The 22,518-nt window shown below is 35.4% G+C and overlaps 1 protein-coding gene across 2 annotated transcripts; it reads right to left on the bottom strand.

Annotated features, from left to right (window-relative positions):
• Positions 1–6,506: 6,506 nt before the first annotated feature.
• LOC132130195 (corticotropin-releasing factor-binding protein-like) lies at positions 6,507–11,495 on the bottom strand. Of its 2 annotated transcripts, none has more exons than XM_059541891.1 (7): positions 11,327–11,495; positions 9,616–9,709; positions 9,241–9,398; positions 8,166–8,376; positions 7,798–7,940; positions 7,143–7,260; positions 6,507–7,013 (listed from the first exon to the last, which is right to left on the bottom strand). In XM_059541891.1, exons 1-7 carry the CDS (start codon positions 11,411–11,413, stop codon positions 6,859–6,861), a joined length of 966 nt encoding a protein of 321 aa, XP_059397874.1. In that variant the 5' UTR covers positions 11,414–11,495; the 3' UTR covers positions 6,507–6,858. The 2 variants fall into 2 exon arrangements, with proteins under 2 accessions (XP_059397874.1, XP_059397873.1); XM_059541890.1 differs by having other exon boundaries at positions 9,616–9,712; positions 11,327–11,489.
• Between the last annotated feature and the right edge of the window lie 11,023 nt (positions 11,496–22,518).

The following is a 22,518-nucleotide window of genomic DNA, read 5'->3' as shown; positions in this document are numbered from 1 at the left end:
TCCATAAAATAGAGTGTATCTCACAAAATTAGACTCTCAGTGATAAAGAACTAACTTGAGTATCTGGTTGTCTCTGATATGAAATGTATATGGGCGAATCCCACAAAACATGTCGACACTAAAATAAAAATAAAAATCATTATTGTTATTTATAATTTTATGTTATAGTTTTTATAATTTTATATTAGTTAAATTGCAGCATATCTTATATCAAATGCTGATTTTTTTTTGCTAGTTATGTCAGATCCCTGAATGGGAGTAAATGTTGAAATTAAATATTATGTCATATGTTTATGAGTAAGATGAGAAAATGGGTAAATTGTTAGTTTTTAATATTCTGCTATGTGAAATTTATGTGAGATTGTAAATTTTGAAATTAATTTATTTTAAAATTTATTTTCTTTTTTTTTTTTGCTTGTTTATTAGTTTTTGTTTTCTATGTAATGTTTTTATTTTAATTTCAGTTTTAGCTTTAGTAATTTCGTATTTCAGCTTAATCATATATATTTCAGTTAGTTACCAACATTTTCTTAATAAGGTTTATACATATGAGTTTTCATCTCATATTTACATTTACAGTTATTTTTGCTTTATTTCAGTTAATGAAAATATTTTGAGTTTTATTTTTAGTTAACAATACAACACTGACAGTAAGTTAAAAAAGGACATTTACTTAGATAACTAACTATAAGCTAATAATTCAACTAATAATTCAAAATGTGCAACCACTATCCACAACTGAATCAAGCAAGATTATTATTTAACACAGAATAACATTTGCAGTGCATAATGCACTTTTAAAATGTATTCTCAGCGGTGTCTCTCTAAAACTCTTCTTAAGATTCAGTGATATTAAAGTAACAAAATGACAGCAATTGGGATTGTTTGGGTTAAATTTTATTGGGTTGAAATACCCAGACATATTCTTAACAGGCACTGAGATCCAGCGCATCCTTCTGCTTCTCTGCAGAAAGATTTGAACAAAAAGTGATCCAGATGATGGATTAGATGGCACTAATGGTGAGTTTCACGCTTAAAGAAGTGGTCTCTCATTATGGCCGAGCGTGAATATCTTCCTCGCAAGCGTGCGAGTGGCCATATGTCAAGAACAAAGACGTTCTGATTTCCCTTTTTGCAATCTCCCATCTCAGTGTTTTGAATCCATTAGGCAGACCCGCTACCCACAATACTTTACAAGGGACTGTGATTGTGGTGTGTACGTGACATTATTAATCCTGCATCGTAGCATCATAGTGTTAACATTAGCTTTGATTGTTCCAGTCTGATAAACAGGACACAGGTCATTAGCCTAATCATACACAAATAAGTCCTCTTTTCATCTTTTTTCTTCTTTATCTTCATCCTCGCAGCATCTCCCGTCCTATGTTTTGTGGTATTAGTTGGCCGAGAGAGCATGCTGAATTTCTGTCATTTTTTATTAAATTGCCCTCTTAGATTCAAGATTTCTTTGAAATGAAGTCTTTCATAAGGCAAACCCAAGGACAAAATAAGCCCAAACTATGTTGGGTACATGGGTAAGTACTTCTGAATCGAACGGTTCTCTCTCAGGGCTCGAAGCGTTTCAAAGAACATACAGTTAATTCTGAGAAGCTTGTAAGATGCGGGCTGATGGAGTCAAGGGTGACATCTGATTGTTATTGTGGCCATGCATCTGTCCTGGCTGCTGATGTAGTACTTTAAAATGACATAACCATATATTCTGTAGCCTGTTAATCAGGTTCTGCAATGTTCATTTGATTGTCTTTGCTTAAACAGAACAGAGTGAAGCTGATGGAGGGAATCAGAAATCAACAGAAGAGTTTCAACCATCATGTGTTCAACTACAGAAATGAGGAGTTTCTACTTAATTACATGGCTCTCTGAAATGCTTGATTCTGATTGGTCAGTAGAGTGCATTAGTGCATTAAGGTGAATCAGAACATTACAAAATTTGATTTGGAGCAGAAATGAGGAAAATAACTACAATCCCATAAACCATTGCAAATGACTTAAGTTGTAGACTATAGAAACAATATATTTTCCATTTATTGAAAAACAAAATAATATATATACACACACACACACGAACACACGAACACACACACACACACACACACACACACACACATATATATATATATATATATATATATATATATATAAAACAACTATTTAAGTGTTTTGAGAGCATGGAGAGACGTAGATTACCTAATTTAAGGTGATTCATGAAAATGGGTCGGGCTCCTTACACTTTTCGTGCAATTTGCTCACTGCAACTCTCTTACTGGTGGAATTTTCTTTAAAGCATCATGGGTAATGTAGTTTTTCACCAAGGATTCTGCTGTTAAACACAATCATTTTAAACATAAGCTGAAATAATGCAAACTGATGGCTCCAAAAAAAGCATATACCATCGCTCACAGCAGGTCTGTCTTTAAAGTTTTATAAGATCTCGTTAAGAATCCATTTCATGCAGAAAATAAATGCAATTTTTACTTCCAGAACCCGACTGCTGCGGCTCTCTGAAATGCTTTATTCTGATTGGCCAGTCACAACGCTCCGAGGTCCGAGTTATTCTCTGACTGCTGTCGATAGCAGAGCTGTTTAATGACCACTCATCCGGGCTTCTTTCATGTCTCTTGTATCACACCGTGGACGAGTTCTTTTTTCCGTTGTGGAATCTTTCAGATTAAAAATATTTAAACTCCAATCAAGTAGGCATATAGTTGTACGATCTATTCTTACACTTTTTTCTTCTTGAATATTGTAGCATCTCAAACTGTGGGTTGCTTCTCAAATGAAAGGACACATCCTTGTAGACTGACAGATATAAAGCTCTGTTGAAGGATGTCTCAATTTGAAGGATTCTAATTAGGCAATCTTGCTATGACCATGTGGGCAGAAACCTTATGACAAGGTCTGGGCTAAGAAAGACGCATCCTTGGACGTCCTTCCAATTGAGAAGAACCTTTTCATGCTCATTCATGCTGCAGTGCATTGTGGGTCAGGAGTGTAGCACCATTTCATTAAAAAAATAAACATGCTACAGACTAATTCTTCATAGTTAGATCTAATTTCTATTAAAAAATTAGATAGGGTAAATGTAATGTTGACTTTGAAACTAGTTGCATTTAAAAAGTAGGCTATTATTTGGAATTCATTTGGATGGCATGACATCTATTTAGTAAAGCTCTCAGATTTTGTTTTGTCATTTTACAGTTTGATTTGATCACTTGAGCAGTTTTTGCAACACTCTGTGAGTTTGTTGTTATGAAACCCAGCTATATTTCCGCCTGTGCTCCAGTACCTCTCAATGCAACTCTCTCCCTCAATCTCAATTTCTCTCTCTCTCTCTCTCTCTCTCTCTCTCTCTCTCCGTCTCTGTACGTCTTTCTCTCTTGCTCATTCACCCTAACAATCCCACGTGTGGCAGTGGTGGTGTAATTTCCACCGTTGGCTGATTCCTGCATTGATGTGCGCAGTAGGGGACAAGCGCAGCTGTGCTTACCTCATTGTGCGTCCTGCTGGGATTCTCAGTTCGTTATCAATTATTCTGCTAAACTCTCTCTGGAGCGTGTGGTCCCGACCGGGATAATGTGAGCGCCAACCTTTAATCAAGCATGAAGCGACCCGTTTCATCAAATCACACAGAAATGCAATAATATTTTAACACACAACACTCACATTTCATTCATAAAACATTCTGTCCGAATGTTTTACACAACATACACTAAATAAAGTTACAGCTGTTTTTTAGTTGTGAAATGAGATTATGGGTTGTTTTTGATCTAGATAATGCCCTTACTTTCTTCATACAGATATACAGTCGCATAAACATGGACATCATGTTAAAACTGTGTCTTACAAACTAGTTTGGCCAACTAGCAGTTACCCAAGGGGCAATCAGTCTTACTTTTTGGGATCACATTAGACCAATCTACCTTGATGTAACTGCCTTAAAAAAAGTTATAACCAGTCTTGAAGAAATTTATTTTAAAACATGTTAAGACTATAGTCTAAGCAGTTTATGCAACCCGCCACTGGTTTTATACCCGGGATTAGCAATTAATAACAATAAATATTCATAATCTGATGTTTCCATTGATCTATATAATATCTCTATTATAGATCAGTGGATGTTTCACACTGTACATCCCTGATTTGCATATTTGGGTTGTCAGTGTCATTGCTTGGACGAACGCAGCATGTGACCAGTATAATGTTTTTCCTTAAAAGATTAATTCACCCAAAAATGAAAAATAGGTTGCGTTTTATTCACCCCCGAGGCATCCTAGGTGTATATGACTATCTTCTTTAAGACAAATCCAGTTGGAGTTATCCTTAAAAAAATTTGTTATCTTTCAAGCTCATTGCAGTCAGCGAGTGTTGCATTCCTTCACTCCAAAAGAAGTTAAATAAAAAGCGCCCTTCCACAAAAAAAGTGTCTTACACAACTCCGGGGGGTGAACAAAGGCCTCCTGTAGTGACTCGATGTGTTTTTTTAAGAAAAATATCCATATTCAAAATGTAATAATCACTTTAATCTAGCTTGCGCCAACAGTTGTACACGTAAGCAGTTCTGGGGGAATGAAGAAATTGCAGTGCACATGTTCTGTTGAGTCTCGTGAAAACCAATGTTTGTTTACAAGATAAAAAGAATAAAAGTTTCCCTACTTTAGCAAAGGAAAACAAGTCTCCTCTTCGCTTATATCAAAATCCTCTGACATTCTTCCTTACAAATCCTATTTTTGTACTTCTAATTTAGTGACCCCTGTTTTGTTTCGATCTCTCTGCTGCATTTCCACATGTGTCACTTCTGAGCGGTGCATGCGCAACATTGACCTCATACGTCATTCCCCGGATTTGCTTAGTTTACAACAGTGAGTGCAAGCTAGATGAAGAGGTTACTACATTTGGAATATGAAATACATAAAACTTTATATATTAATACACATAACATTTACACTAAACCACTAACTCACATCTAAAACCTTTTTAAATCAGTATAAAGTATTTAATAATTACTTTGGGTGAACTCTTCCTTTAAGCACAGTCACTTCTTTAAGTTCCTATTTTGAGGAACGGTCGAGATGCCAAGGGGACCTTGGTGATGCCTGGTGCATGCAAAAGAAAGACGTGTCTGAACATCGTCCTCCATCATAGGACAAATTTGACAGGATAAGGCAAAGCCGAACTCCTCTGCTGTCATGATGTGAGCAGGTTGTCAGCGATGATGATGAGCATCATACAGTATGAGAGTGTGACGATAATACATAAATCAATCTGTTGATTTAACAATAGTGATTAAGCAGTCCATTGGATTCAGGTCAGCAGTCTTCATGAAGAGGTCCAATTGACTAGAGCTCGTTAAATTAATAGTCCTGTATTAGGGCTGCACAATTAATAAAAATTCCAATTGTGATTAAAATTATGGATGCCATAATTGGCAATTAGTTGTTCAAAGTCCACTTATCTTTAAGATGTGTTTTTGTCTTTCTACAGGTTATCTTAAGGGGTTTTAATTTTAGTTTTAATATAACATTATAATATATTATATATATATGATATTTTTTTATTTTTTTATTTAAAGAAGAAACCAAACCAATGTATAGTTGACATTTGAGGTTTAATACTATAGAAGAGTAATAGAAGAGTGTTTTCAGCTGGTTTCTTTTCATCTGAAAATATGGCATGCGGTTGATATAACAAAGATATAAACATCATTTAATGTAAATTGTGATAATCGTAATTAATGATCACAATTACAATTTCAACAGAATAATTGACAATTATGATTTATTTTTATAATCCTGCAGCCCTATCTTGTATAGTCATGTATATTCAAAAGATTGTGGTATTTAAATTATAAAAATGTCTTTTGTTTTTTTTCTAAAATTGCTAAGTAATAGAGACAATCACAGAAAAGTCACTGATGCAAGAGTGCTTTGACATTTTACTTATATTCTCAAGCTACATGGCTTTTTAGCACTTTATGACTGCTTAGATTGTTTCTTTTGCACATTATGATCTGGCTTAAAGGAATAGTTCGCCCCATAATTCTCATATTTTTGCTGGAAGCAAAGGTTTGAAGTTTAAAATGCCTTGTTGATGGATTTGTTTCTTACAAAAATGCAGCTTCTCCCTTCACAAGATTTGAATTAATGGAATGGCTTAATGTGGATTACTTGTTGATTATTATGATGTTTTTATCAGCTGTTTGGCTGTTTGAACTTTCATTCTGACGGCACCCATTCACTTCAAAGGATCCATTGGTGAGCATGCAATGCTAAATTTCTCCAAATCTGTTTAGATGAAGAAACAAACTCATCTACATCCTGGATGGCCTGAGGGTGAGTACATTTTCATAAAAATCTTCATTTTTCACTTTAATGACAGATCAAAAAGTAATTTGTGACATAACTAGTTTGCTTCACCTTACAAAATGAGTAGACTAGGATAAATGTTAGTGTTTTCTAGTGCAAAATCAAAAATTACTGTAACCAGAGTTTGCTTTGCTCATGTTTACTGATTTTATTACAAAAGCTCTTTAATACAGATAAATAATGACAATTACATTTGTCCTACATAGTGGATTTTTATACACTTGTGCAGTACCGCTCCAGTTTTTAAAAGGGCGCTTCAAAATGAAACATGCTGAACAAAACGGTTATGTGCATCAACACAAGTACAAATTTTATTTAAACATCAGCCACAGATCTTACAAGTTTATGAGATTAAAAAGAACAGAAGTGTCAAATGAAAAGATGAGGCAAAAAAATAAATATTTTTTTTAATACGGAAATTATACAAAGGCTCAAACTCAGTTAGTCTGACATCCCCCTGAACAGAGGGAGGGTCTTATGCTCTTAAACAAATGTCTTCAATGCTGTTACTCTTCATCTGCTGAAGCTCTTGGTGGCCCAGTAGCCGATATTGGAAACTAACTCGATTTACGAACTTCCCGCTCGACACCATTCTGACCACAGTGTTATCACAGCCGACCTTCATTTGAGCTGATGGGAAGAGAGATATGGAGAGGTTTATGAGATTTTTTTCTGATTTTTTTGTAGGCGCTAAATTGCTTAGCACGGTTACTGCTAGAACCAGTGATGATGCACAACAAATAAAGAAGGAATGCTCACCTGGTCCGTTAAAGGAGTAGCAGAGATCTGCCATAGGGTACATCTTGGATGTGTCCATGCCGTTTCCACCCAGAAGCTCGACAAAGTCTCCAGAACCAGCACAGCCGAGAATGGACCGCTACATGGATAAACCAGAAGCCTCAAAGTCATCATAATTCATCAGTGTCTTTATATCAACTAATATATTTTGAAAGATAACAGTTCAAAACAGCTTAACTCAATTCAAAGATTCTTAAACAAACCAAACCACCCTATTTCACTCTATTATGTCTCTATTTGTTGTTCTGGACACCCAGCTGTAAGTTAACCACATAAACACTTATAAAGAAAATTGCAAATAATATTTATTTTATTTTGTTTTCTAAATGCTACATTTGTAAATAAAATGTATGAATTCGTATTTAATATTTATTTATTTATTTTATTTCTCTATTATTATTTTTTGTTTTACTTTTGGGAAAGGTTGGTTTTGTTACTTGAGATCATTTTGTTGGCCAAAACTAAGCTGTACTTTGAAATAGTGAAATTGCTAATTTAATGTATTAAGTCATATTTATTAAATAATATTTCTTTATTTTATTGTCATTTTTTCATTTTTATTTTGGGGAAGGCTGGTTTGTGCAAATGATGCGTTTCTTGACCTGGAAATGCTCACCTTGAGATCATTGTGTTGGCCGAGACTGAGCTCTCCAATCTGGATCTCCACTGGATAGATGATGGAGAAACTGCAGTTCCTGTGCTGCTGTGGAATGATCATGGTGAAACTGCCCTCTGGGGTCTGAGAGACAACATTACAGGCTGCAAAAAGAGAGAGAGAGACAGATGGTTAACCATCAGTATCTAGCATGTTAAGCTTCAAGCATGGTTTCTGCATGAGCCATATGTCATTCAACTAACAGTGTAAATGCTCCGAACCTTCAGGGAATTAGTGACATTAGTTTTCAAGTTCATCAGTACTGCAGAGAGGCAAATTGTACATAATTTCCAGTGTCAGTTTTTGTATTTGTGTGCATGTGCACTTACGGAACGGATTGATGAGTTTGCGGAATGTTACTGTGAAGCTGCTCCCTGATTGGTGGAGTCTGAAGAACAGCATGGCGACATTCTGAGACGAGCGTACGATTGGTCGAGTTACTCCAGTCTCGCAGTAATCAGAGTAACGCTTGTACAGAGGAAGAGGATGGTCCTGTGTGCTGGGAAACTTCTCGCCCTTCATCACCCAGCCATCAAATACCTTAAAGATAAAAAAGTTGGCTTTTTAACACTTTTAACACCATTCTACTCAGCTCATCTGCATTTAGTACAACATAGCCTATTAAATTATTTTCAAAGTTGTAAATGAAGATTATAGGAGTACGTTTTACAAGAACATATGAAGTTTTTCTAATTCAAAATTGTAATGTTTAATTCATTTGTTACTTGCCGTTTCTTATCCACTAGCGATTTCTGAGTGACAATTTTTCAATGCACATCCTACACCAATTTTTTTTTTTTTTTTTTCAGAGTACTTCATTTTTTCAGTTCAAGTTAACTGTCTTGAACTCTGTTTAGTTCAGGTCAAGTTCAGTTTATATAATTCCCTACCGTCCCCCATCCCCCCACGCCCCCACTTTTCAGGTCAGTTGAGTTCATGCCAGTTTTGTTTCACAGCTAATAAATTATATTAAATTTCCACATTTCATGTCCGTTTCATTGAACAGGAATTAATTCAGTACATTAACTTCAACAATACGCCATGTGGGTTTTTCAGTCCAATTAGACTTCATTAATTTGAAATCAGTCTTTGAAAGCTGCACTAGCTTAGCTGTAGAAATTAGTCTGGAATGACATTTGCTTAATTGGATTTTTAATTCAATTTTTTAGAGTGGAATATGTTAGCTCATTTTATGTAAACATGCTTTCTGTTGTAGGGCCAGGCTTAAAATGACATGACATGTGATCTTTTGCTGCCCTGACTTAACCTGGCTTAGTGTACCTACATTCACAGTTTGAACAGGTACAGATTGACACAAACATACCAATTTTTTTATTATTTATTTTTTTCATACTTAGAACCGATTGTAATACTAATACATTACATTTTGTAAATAACACTCACCTTTATGAAATCTCCTCCTCTGCAGTCGATGTTGACCGAATCATACTCAACGCTAATGATGTCACTAGGCTCGCCGATGAAAAACACGGCGCAGTTTAGCTGTGGACGTTCTGCTGTGAATGTAAATTGACCCTCTACGGCCACCATGTCCAGACATCCTGAGGGACACAGAGGAAGATCAAGACAAGAAAGGTGAAAAGGTGATGCATAGCCACTCTTTAAATATCAATTAGTGCCATAATGTGCTACCATATCGATTAAACGGTTAAACAAATCAACTTATTAAAACACATGTGAAGTCAACATCTTGATATAGATCATTAATTTATTATCCATGACAGGTGTCTTTTCCCACAGGTTTCTGTCCTCACTCACTGAGCGCTCGGCGGTACACAAACTCCTCCGGTAACTCTCGCTTTAGTTCAGAGCTGAGCAGAGATAAAAATGCTTCCGGGCTGATCTCGTTATCCTGCTAAAACAACAATAAACAGGACATGGGAATGACTGGAATTAGAAAAAGCTGTCAAAATACTAAAATATAAGCAATTAGGTTCAGGGGCGTCATGCATTCATGATTTTTGAGGGGGCACATTTGGGGGGGGGGGGGGGGGATTCGGGAGTATAAGTCATTCTACGAAAGCACTGTATAACTGATAGGCTTATTTTTTATAATTTTTTTTCCTTTTTATTCAAAACAATTCCAAACATGCTTAATATATCAGGAAATATCTCGTTTCTCAAATATGTGTAGGTAAACGCGTTTTGCACCTTTATAGATTGTTATTTGATCAATATATGGAAATGTAGTGTAATCTATTAACTACACATAAAAACCTGACTTTTTACTTAAGTGCCATATCATGCCATAAAATATTTTTAATACGACTGAATTTGCATTTAATGTAAATTTTAATAACAATATTGTAAGATACTTATTTTAACACTTTCATTTTACAGAGAGTAAAGAACATTTACATTATCAAAAAACATTTTCATTCAGTCTAGCCAGAGTTCAGGCACTCTCAAAAACTCCCATTAAAATCACTGAAGCACTTTACATTATGAAACGAATATCTTACTTACATTCGTACGCACATCTGCACTTTTTGTTGTTTCTGATGAGAGAATTCGCTAAATAATTCAGTCAGCGAGCAAGTGAACAAAACACTGCGTTTCAGTGATGACTCTTCTGGACGTCTCTGATTGGCCATTGCATCCATAAGCGCAACAGAATAGTTTCTGATTGGTTATCATGAAGCGTTGTACGAACGCGTCTGTCTCTGGCTCAGCGCCAGCCAGCGAACGCAGATTTGTATTTAGCAGCTGATGCTGTGCACTGAACGATCTATTCTCACCGCTGTGATTGTATCAAATATATAAAAAATATTATTCTGCAATTTTTTTTTTTCGTTTGGAAGCTGCATTTAAAATCCACTTGGCTCAGAAATCTGAGGGGGCACGTGCCCCCTCACTTTGAATGGGCACGACGCCTCTGATTAGGTTTGCATTTCAATCAGTGGTGCTCAAGGATTAGGATTTTAGGGCTTCTTGGATTCAAAACAGCTTGTTCTTAAATGTTCTTAAAGTTCCATATGCTTTCACATAAAGAAATAGGCTTTGCACATTACATAGAAATAGGCAATAATATTATACAAATACATATTTAAGCACAAATATTTAATGCCAAAGCATATGTGTGCACTTGCAAGGATCTATTTCCGCTTGATCAGACACTTATAATGATTTCCACTGGTGTCACCCATTTTTTTATAATAAAAAAAATAAACGAAACAATATTTTTGCCTTGAATATAACCTGTCACTTTAGACATTAAAAAAATGCATTAGGTTAAGTTTTGTATATGCTCACAATAAATGGTACGATAAAAGTTGTTCGTACACTTCTATATTAAATATAGGCATTGTTGTAATATGCAAACATTCTATTGTAGAATTATTGTTAAAACCAAAGCACCAATAAACACACACAGAGCTCACAATAGACACATCAAAAGTTAAATATAAAGCTAAAACGACTCTCATTGTTGTGTGTGTGTGTGTGAGGCGAGCAGGTGTGAATATCTCACCTGTATGTCCAGAAAGCGCGCGTGTCCCCGGAGAGCCGTGACGCTCAACAGGAGGAAGCACAGCTGTGCGCGCGAAGTGCCCGACATGTCCGTGCCGTCTGTCCGCGAAGATTTGCGCAATAAGAGAAGAATTCCGAGATTTCCCGACCAGACTGCTCCTTTTATACCCCCTCACATAAATGGGGTGGGCTCTGCCTGTATGGATCAATTTATGTGAGTCCGCGAGACAGAGAGAGAGAGAGAGAAAGAGAGAAAGGGCATGACAGATGCGTAATGTTTATTCTACTTTGTCTAGTTCTATTCGAATAGACTAGTAAAAAATAAACTTTGAAGTACAATTTTCAGTTATACTAATGTAATGACAAAATCCATGAAGCCAAAAGGGAAATTGTAGCAGGCTGAGAAAAGAAATGTTACTAGAGATTCGCCATAGTGTCTCAGCTACTAATATCGAAGTGCTAGTACTATATGCAGTTAGCAATTTTCCAGAACAATAAAAAGTCAATAAAAGTAGTGTTGTTTTTAAACAATATATATATATATATGTGTGTGTGTGTGTGTGTATCTATCTATCTATCTATCTATCTATCTATCTATCTATCTATCTATCTATCTATCTATCTATCTATCTATCTATCTATCTATCTATCTATCTATCTATCTATCTATCTATCTATATGCTGTATATAATAGTTCTAGGTAATAATTTATAACATGTAATCTGGATTGCACAATCGGATAAAAATTAAGTATCTAAAAAACAGTATTTAAATGAATTTATATTTTATGTTATAAAATATTTATAATCAGATTGCAGTTACATTTATGGATTATATTATATTATTCACATAATGGCAATCAATTATCCATAACTGATTGATTCTCACAAGTAGTCAGAATAGAAAATGAGTAATGTTCGATACATTACTGACTTCAATTTTCATCATTTGTAATCAGCAATAGATTAGCTGTGCACTTCTGTTTCTCAGCTCAGAAAAGAAAACTGTGGAATTTCACTGCAGTGGGAGAAAGGTGAGGTGGTGGGACTGAATGAATGAACGTCACATACAGCCAGTCAGTGGGGTATAATCGGGTGTTTCAAAGGAATAGTTCAACTAAAAAAGAAAATTCTGTCCATTGCTCACCATCACGTCATTTCAGACATATGAATTGTAGCGTTTTGTGTTATACAGTAAAAAAAAATGTCAGACCAGAATGGGACAACATGAAGGTGAGTAAATAATGTCAGATTTTTTTACTTTTGAGTAAACTAACCTTTTAGAACATGAATTCATTATAATATAATGAGGCAGCTGAACTTTTCACTTGCATATTAATATTGCTGTCCACTAATTGTCTCAGACTGGGGTTATTTTCTCACACCTACACTGAACCAACTGTGTCAGGTGAGCCGAATAAGAGTGTTTCACCTCACTTAAACAGATATTCACTGCTCTTAACCCTATTTGCTCTTAGCTTAAAGTTCTTTGAGCGTTGAAAGTCATCTCGGGTCAAATCAATCAGGATGAGAAAAGCCTTTGGGTGCATTCATGAGGTTTCCTTGAAAACACAGGGAACCAAGTTGTCTCAAAAGCCAGACAGTGTCTGTATTAGTTTTAGGGTGTAATGATTTTCTGCTCATACAGCAATATGCATTTATCTGTGTGACGTCAGGAAATTGTGAAAAAGTTTAGATGAGTCATTTTTGCCATAGTTTAGTAAATGCTCTTGTTGGACAGAGGAGAAAGTTTTGAGTTCCAAGAGTTGCAGTGTGCTTTTAAAGTGCATCAAGCTCTATAATCTCATGATCTGACCCCTAAAAATTTAATTCATTCAGTTATTTTAAGAATGCATGATACAAAACTAGCTGTGTATGTGTGCTTTCATTTTTGAAGGGCTTTCTAAATAACACATGGCAATGAAACCAGCGTCATGTGGTTTGTGTTTCTCCTTACCCAGCGTGTACTATCATCTTTAGGGAGCTGCAGACGTTCCTTCCCATCAAACACCCTGTTCTGGCATTTGAAACCCAGCTCTTGCACAGGTGTCCGCTTCTATCAGAGTCTTACCTGCCCCGGGTGAACTGAAAGGTCAGCTGTCTTTCTCACACTCGCTCTCTGGAATCAGGGGACATTTGCCTCTTGTGAACCATATAGGGCCAGTGCAGCTCTCTGACTTCTGGCAGAAAATGAATGGAAATATTCAGAATGGCACACGAAACATGCTATTTATGCAGTATGCATATGTGCAATGAATGGGGTTTGTGTCTGTGTGTGTGTGATGATGATCTACTTTATTCTCCACAAAATGTAATATACAATCTGAGGATTTTACATGAAAAACTGTATCCCAAAATGCACTTGACCTTCCATTTTTTTTTATCTCTGTCTTGACACACTACTTGGTCTGATTGCCAAAAGTCACTTCACAGAAAATTAGATTAAAACAGCAAAATAAACATATTTGCTTCTGGTGGACCCCAAACAGGGATAATGATCACGCCCCCCTCTGCCATTGGTCAGATGAACAGATAGTCCCGCCCCCAACTTATGCCACTGGTCCAGTAAAGTGCAAAAAGTGCAAAAAAAAACACTGATCCACTAAAAATATGTGTGGAAAAACTGTTAACCTGTTACCTGTTTTGGTGTTGTTGTTTTTAATTAATTTAATTAATTAACATTATTTTATTTTTTTGCTGAAATTCTGTTTATACTTTTATTTGTATACATTTTTGTACAAACTTACACTAAAATTGTATAAACAAAGAATACAAATAATGTATTTTTTTAAATATTACAAAATATTGTAAAATAATACAAATATATTTTTAAATATTTAATTTAATACAAATATTGAAATTAATTAGTTCATTTCTGGTTAGAAAATTATTGAAAATGTTACATATAAACACACACACATATGTATATATTTAAAAGGAACATTTTGAATTTGTTTTTGTTGTAATCTTTTAAAATCAGTAAATTCAGTAAAAATATATTTTAATATACGGTATATTTAAAAAATACTGTTAAATTAGGCTACTTTTTGACTCTTTTTTTAGTTCAGTCCGTATTTTGTTACTTATTTCCACTGCTGCAGATGTTTTCAGGCAAAATCTATCAAATAAATTAATAATTTGACTAAGACAAGCCACACAACTAAGCCACAGTTAAATTACAGTAATTTAATGAAAAACATCCTCTCACTCATAAGCACTTGTGCGTGTGAATGTTTTGACCTACAGAACTCTATGAAACCTAATATAGTTCGCCATGTGTTTGTTCGTTATTTTACAACCTACTATACACCGTGTGATATGTGTTTATTGGAATCCGACCCAAATATCAGACTGATCCCGGCTAACTGCTTCGTTTATTTCATTCCTGCATCCATGCAGTGGAGAGTACAGCGGGAGAGAAGAAAGAATGAAGCACTTTGGCAGATAGGAGGCCACTGTTATAGCGTTAATCTTCCATGTCTGAGGATATCACTCACACACATACATATACTGTACACAGATTGAACACGGATCAAGGGAAAACACGTATGAACTTGTCTAGATAGGAACATTCCCTTGGCCATCAGACCAGTGTGCGCAGATCGAGATGTTGGAATTGGTATAGTATTAGTGACTGGAAGGTCTCTTTTGTGTGTTTCAGTGGCCTCTTTGTGTTTCAAGAATGACTTATTGACCTTTCATAAGCAATAAAAGAAGGTTTCGAGTTCAATACAAATCATGCTCTATCACCAGCATGTTAATGACCACAGAAAATCATTTTTTAGTTTGCAGAAACAAACTAGAATTGTGTTAACAGCAATGCACTTGTAAGGGAAGTGAGGCAAGACAGTTCAAAAGAGAGTTTAAAAGCAGAAATTTGTTTAGGTTAATTCCTCCTCTAAAATATTATTTAAGTGGTCTAAACCATCCTTTAGCAGTGGGAATTCTATAATAGGTGGATAAATGTGCACTGTATTTTGAATAAAACCGGGAGGCTTGTGACTGTCCCATAGACTGCCAAGTAAATACCACTGTCAAGGTCCAGGAAAGTATGAAAAGCATCGTCAGAATAGTCCATCTGTCATCAATGTTTCAACCGTAATGTTATGAAGTGACGAGAAATTTTTTATACGCAAATATAACAATAATAACAACTTTATTCAACAATTCCTTTGTCAACAGTCTGCTCTGTGAATCTCCACATCACTCAAACTGCCTATGCTCTTTTGTGTCAGCCACACCACAAGGATGCGCGGTTTTCATCCATAATATCTTAAATCGTGTTCCGAAGACGAACAAAAGCTTTTGCTGGATTGGAACGACATTGATTAATGATTAAAGTGATTAATGAAAAAAAAAATCATTTTGGGGTGGAGTATGCCTTTAAATGCTCTTCAAGGCTGGATTTATTTGATAAAAAATACAGTAAAAACACTTATATTGTGAAATACTTTTACAATTTAAAATACCTGTTTTCTATTTGAATATATTTTAAAAATGTAATTTATTTCTGATGCAAAGCTGAATTTTCAAGCATCATTACTCCAGTTTTCAGTGTCACGTGATTCTGATTCTTAAGTGCTGATTTGCTGCTTAAGAAACATTTTTTATTATTATCACAGTTATGTTTCTTAATATGTGTGTGCATTTATTGGAAAAATAAATCTTTTGTAACATTATAAATACTTTAACTGTCACTTTTGATCAGTTTAATGCATCTGTACTGATTCTTTCAGAAAAATATTACTGACCCCAAACTTTTGAGAAGAAAATGACACAAAAGCAAATGATCAAATCTTCATAAATAAACTTGCTGTCACTTTAATAACAACTGGATGACCAGTTGCAATAAACAAAGTTTAAAGGTAAAAACATTAGTTCTCATTTATTTGCATGCACCATATGTGTTGTTTTAGAGCCCGACGAAATTGTGCAAATCAAGTAATGGCACAAACATGCCAACAAAATTTACGTTGAGCTCATTATGCATGCAGCAATTCCAGATTTTATGGGAAATGATATTATTCAATTCTGTCCTTTTATGATCAATAATTCCAAAAGGAAATTTGGTATTCACAGCGATCCCATAGAACATCCACTTTTGGTTCCCCAAAGAACCTTTAAGTAAACAGTTTCATTTTTCTTAGTGTGAAGAACATTTCAATCATGTAAAGAAACCTTTTTTCATTATAAAGAACTTTTTTGGAATGGAAAGACTCGATGGGTGTTAAAGGTTCTCAATGGAACTAATCCAATAAAGAACCTTAGTGTAGTGAATAAATAAAATAGTATACAACTGAATTTGCCCATGAATATGCGCTGCAAATTTGATGATTTTCAACAAATGTGTCAAATGTGTCATTATTCCCAAAAACTGTTTCATCACAATACATTCGGGAACTGTACAAAGGCTCAGATGCTTTGTGTGACGGGGTTTGTGTTCAGTTTTCTGTGAAACATTCATCCTGACACATAAAGTGGAGCATTTGATGAGGGACTGCTGGACGAGGTCACACACCAACTCTTCATGTAATAATGACGAACATGAGTGATTTTTTTTTTTTTTTATGAGAGACCTACACACACTCAGAAGGACATGTGTATGTGTGCATGTGTGAGAACGGGAAGAGAGAATTTATAAGAGGCTTTAATGAATACTTCAGCCAGAGAGAGAGAGATGTGACCGAAAGAGAGGGAAAAAATCTGTATAAACAGAGGCCAATATCTGCATGCAAAAGTAAATAAAGCAGTGCCCTTTGGTAAATGAGGGGTAGATGGCGTTTCATAACTAGCAGACATGGAATTACACATTTTAATGGTTCACTGTTTCAGGGACGATGATGGGACACACAGAAACACTCAGTTTTATTGAGAGGCTGTCCATTTGAGACGCTGTGTATTTTAAAAGCCTTCAGCACTGAATTATTGCATAAGTACTAATGTAACGCTAACATAACATTAGCGTAATGATAACGTAATGTGACGCTGAAGCAATGAAGCTGCTTTCTATAAAACAGATGCAACTAGATTCAGATTTAAAGCTCTCTGTATATCCCATGTGTGTGTGTGTGTGTGTGTGTGTGTGTGTGTGTGTGTGTGTGTGTGTGAGAGAGAGAGAAAGAGAAATAGATGTGTGATGTGTCCAAAGGCTTCAGAGGAGAAATATAGCCCGAGGTACACACACACACACACACACACACACACAAACACACTCAGATATAAACAAACAAACCACTCTAAATCTGATAACAGTAAGAAGACGTGATGAAGAAGAGAAGAGAAGAGAAGAGAAGAGAAGAGAAGAGAAGAGAAGAGAAGAGAAGAGAAGAGAAGAGAAGAGAAGAGAAGAGAAGAGAATGGACTAATTGTATATAAATATATTTCTGTCATGAAAACTCTCGGAAGGATTGGTATGGTAATGTAGATGACAATGTTAATATATTTGCTATTGGAGGAATAGATCTGCTAGCTGCTGTGGCAGAGCAATACCGAGACTTGCTACTGCTAATATATCCACAACATGCTGCTGTGAGCATGTAAGAAATATTGCTTCTGCAAATATAACCTACATGAAATAATCCCCATATAGCATGAATCACCTCGTAGCAGATCTATACAGGTGGAGCTGGGGAAGGTGGGGGGGGTTTGAAACAAGCTACAACTGCTACAGAAAGCACTAGTCATATATTTGAAAGTTGAGCAGCGAGCTCATTGGCCGGTACAGGAGAGAACCAATCAGCTGTAATCAGCTAAAATGTATTAATTATTTTTATTATTATTATTATTATTATTATTAAAAAACATCAATAAAACAGAACAGTTCCTCTAAGCACCCATTTTCACTAAAAGTTATGACATCTTTCTGTATGTAGCTGTAATGTGTTTAATGGTGCGGCTCATGAGTAAGTGATCCACACAGCCCTCAGAGATATCAGCCCCTTATGAACGTGTGAGGAGTCAGCAGTGCACGCTCTGTTATATTTGCCTTTAAACCACCGCGATGAACCGCACACTTGTATGCATCGCCCTAATTATTAAAGACATCGATCAGGCGCTGCTCAAATGAGCTGTTTTCTGTCTCAGATGTCAAACATATTTGGAGCTAGATTGAATCACACAACCGTCAATAAAACACATCTAACCGTTCAACTGTTGAGCTCCTCTGTGCTGTTGTTACATGTAAGGAACAAATTCACTGGCACTCTTCAGTGATTACTCCACTGATGCCCGGCGAGTCGCAAACATGCATCCTGCTGTCAAGATCGACTGATGAGAAATCAATGCACGCATGAACAAATCACTGCAGTTTACACGCTTTTCTGTCTGTTGGTGTCCATCTCATCTCAGAGGAGATTTGATCAATGCTCTGAATCTGAGCATGTTTCACACACATGTGTTCACCATTAAGAGCCAAAAACCCAGAGAAAAACAAGCTTGCGTGAATCTCGTACAGTATCAGTTCTCAAATTCTCTTTAGGTGATTCTTGGATGGAAATATTAACTTGTCATGAATGGGGTACCATTAATGTTGTCACTAAGTTCTTCATCAATAAATCTGTATAGTGATTGTTAACTACACCAAAAAAAAAAAAAAAAAAAGAGCATTGATTAGTCTTGGGAAAGCTTTTGTTTTTTTTACTGAAGTTTACCAAGCTAGCTAGTTTATCTATTGTCAAACCACCCTGAAACAATTAACAGAAAACCAATACGAACACAAACAGAAGATAACTACATTTAAACTGTATGGGATGGCATTACCTTTTTAAATATGCAACTATTATATTTTATTTTTTGAAGAAAAAAAAAATCTAACTTGGGTGAATTTACAGTAAATATAAATAATAAGCACTGTCACGTGTTATGACGAACAGTAACATATAACCAAATATTTTTTATACAAAAAGAAAAATGTACAGTATCAGTAAACCATAAAGTTTGTGAGCAATAAAAAAGCAACCACTAAGAAACAATAACAAAAACAGTTTCCAAATAAGCAGGACAACCATTTTCAATATTGATAATCACAAGACATATTTCTTGAGCAGTCAATCAGCATTTTAGAATGATTTCTGAAGGATAATGTGACACTTAAGACTGGAGTAATGATGCTGAAAATTCAGCTTTGAATCACACGAAAAAATTACATTTTAAAATATTTTCAAATAGAAAACACTTATTTTAATTTGTGAAATTATTTCACAATATTAAAATTTTTCCTGTATTTTTAATCACATAAATGCAGCCATGGTTTCAAAAACACCTCAAAATGACTCAGGAGTGGCAGTGCATCAGTTCACTGGACCCATACAGGACGCTCTCGGTCCCCCAGGAGTCCACAGACCCCTGGGTGAAAAAGAGGAAACACCTCAGTGATTGACTTGAATCTGGCATTTCATAGTAACACAAGAGCGCATTCATCAAACGGGCTGTGAGTCCTGATCTTCCCTACAGCGAGAAGCTTCATCCAGTCTGACACAGGTTTGACACCTTACCAACATGAAAATCAACAGCATAAACAGCCAAAGGGGAAAAAGTCATGAAACACAGACAAAACAAGAAAAAAAAAGAAATGAAGCCAGACAGGAAATAAGCCAAAGGACACTGACAGGTCATTGTAATGCACAATGTATCTTCAGAAACACACACTCATAGAGGAGTCAGTGAGTTTTGACGTGTGTGTTTGGTGCATGTCTCCTCCATGTGTCTAAAAAAGGCTCTAATGGGATCTCTAAATATAGATCCTTCATGATATTCAGGTCTGATTCTGGCTGTAGCCTCTCCACCCTCTGGCACTTCATCTGCCTGAGCATTTCTCTGTCTGATGAAGCAGAAGACTTATGAATGCCGGACCTTTCTAGAGATCCAGGATCCTTTCTCAAGTCAGCGTCGTCATTGAACTTTAACCTTAATTTTGTATGTATATATTTTGCTCGAATAAATGTGTCTTGTTATATGGATGTTACAATACTTATACAAAAAACAAGGCAAAAATACTACTTTAGAAAATGTTTTTTATTGGAAACATCTGAAACTGAGCTATACTGTAAGTATACCTCTAATGTGATCATCCCCTTAAATGCTCAGTAATATTCAGTTGTATCCTTTTATTGCTGAAATTTAAGCCAAGAAAATTCCTGCCTGATAATGGCTCTACAGTATTCTCACAAATATTACAGGGAGACTGTAATATAAGTTCTGATAGTGGAGGATATGAGCTGCTTTGGTGTGATTTTATCTCTGCGCTTTGTGTTTTTTTCAGGGCTATTCCTCACCAGGATGACGTTGTTGTTACGCACAACTCCATGTCATCATAATGCAAGTCCTGCAGACACTTCACACACACACGCACACACTCACATCCACAGAAGCATGATATGCTTGACGCTGGGACAGCGCAGAATAAATATTTTCTCCCTACACACACATACACAACCTCTTACACTGACAAACTTTGCAAACACACACACACACACACACAGGATAATCCACTGCAAAACGGTACAACAGCCCTGGCGCGCTGAGCTCATCAGAAAGGGCATTTGCATTTTGAATCCGCGAGAACAACAGAAATCTTTCCTCATTTATGACAATACAATAAGCAGCAATTCCATGCACAAACAAACGCTAATTGAATTCTTGGTGCGCGGAATTAGAGAACGAGGCGGATCCTATCAGATCAGAAAGAACAATGTCTGTGGCTGTGTTTATCCCTGCGGCTTCTGATTTATGATTCTTTTTTAGAATTGTTTATTTGATAGCACAATCCGACAGTGAACGTATTTGAATAAAATACACAAAAATTATCATCTGTTGTAGAGATTTATAGAGAAACAGACAGATGGGTAATAGTTGTAGTATTTGGAAATCAGAGGCCACACAAGCACTGATGGTTATATCTAATAATCACACTTTAACAGGATTTTTCTAAAACTGATGAATAGATAAAGTTGCTATGTTCAGTTTAGAACTTTATGTCAGTCTTTAAATACTACTAACAATATAAAGGCTATTCTTATGTGTACTTAAACCAGTGAAGGTTTCACATGCAAAAAGAAACGTGCACTACTAACCTGAAAGTGAAAATTTTTACATTTGTACTAAATAGTATTTAATTTTTAAAAAAAAGTATCATTTGCCTCTTTATGATGAATCGCTTGTTATTCCAAAATTGTAAGTTGCTTTGGATAAAAGTGTCTGCTAAATTAATAAATGTAAATGTAGTAATCAGGCAATAGTAGATTGTGTACAACAGGCTTTTGATCATGTAGATGACTTAGAGGTCTTAGAAATTTGCATGTCAAATATGACACCGTAGCCTTTATAGGGTTAAATCAGTTACCCTAAGTATAAGCAGTAGTTATGATGCTTGATTTAACAAATACCACTGATTACATTTACAGTACATGCTCACAGCCATGTTAATCATCATGGAAATATTGCATAATTCAAGCAAGATGGATGGTTTCCTGTAATTTACTGTTTACGGGAAGGGTTTACTCGAGGGTCATGACACTAACACGCCATGTAATTAATGTCAGCCCAACCCTCAAGCATCCTTCATATAGCAGCCCTTAATTGGTCCTTTTTGGACAAATTTGTCCACGAAGCTTTCATGTGTGATCCCAAATTTTTTATTTTATTTTATTTTAATTTTTTTTATAAATAACATATCACTATCTTCGATAAAAAACCCACTATCAATTCGTGCAATTTTTTTTTATGCTTTTTTATTTATTTATTTACTTACCTCTTTATGTAAAATGTATGTAATATTTAATATTTATTTTACTTCAGTAAAAAAGGAAAATAATAATAATCATTCCAGTAAGTTCAGACAGCCAAAACCTAAAAATATGGTGACTTTGGTGATATATGATGGTACATGAATGATGGCAAATGCCAAAATGTGCATGAAGACAAATGCTATATGCTATAATGAAAAGACAAACTCTGAAAAAATCTGCTCTGTTATGGGCTCAATCAATGCTTTGTTTATGTATAGGCTCCCCCTTCATTTCTGTATATATATGATCTGCATTGCGATGAATTTATTGATTTTTATGGGACAAATAAATTTTTTTTCTGAATTTTTGTATTTCCTATAATCCCATTCATTTCCTATGGATATCCACTTTTGACCACGAAAGAAGAAATTATGGAGGATTTTTTTTCAACCACTTAAATTGTGAAATCA

The sequence above is a fragment of the Carassius carassius genome, chromosome 47 (assembly GCF_963082965.1).
Source record: "Carassius carassius chromosome 47, fCarCar2.1, whole genome shotgun sequence".
Lineage (NCBI taxonomy): Eukaryota > Metazoa > Chordata > Actinopteri > Cypriniformes > Cyprinidae > Carassius > Carassius carassius.
The sequence above is the reverse complement of the archived record's forward strand: the minus strand, read 5'-3'. Positions and strand labels throughout refer to the sequence as shown.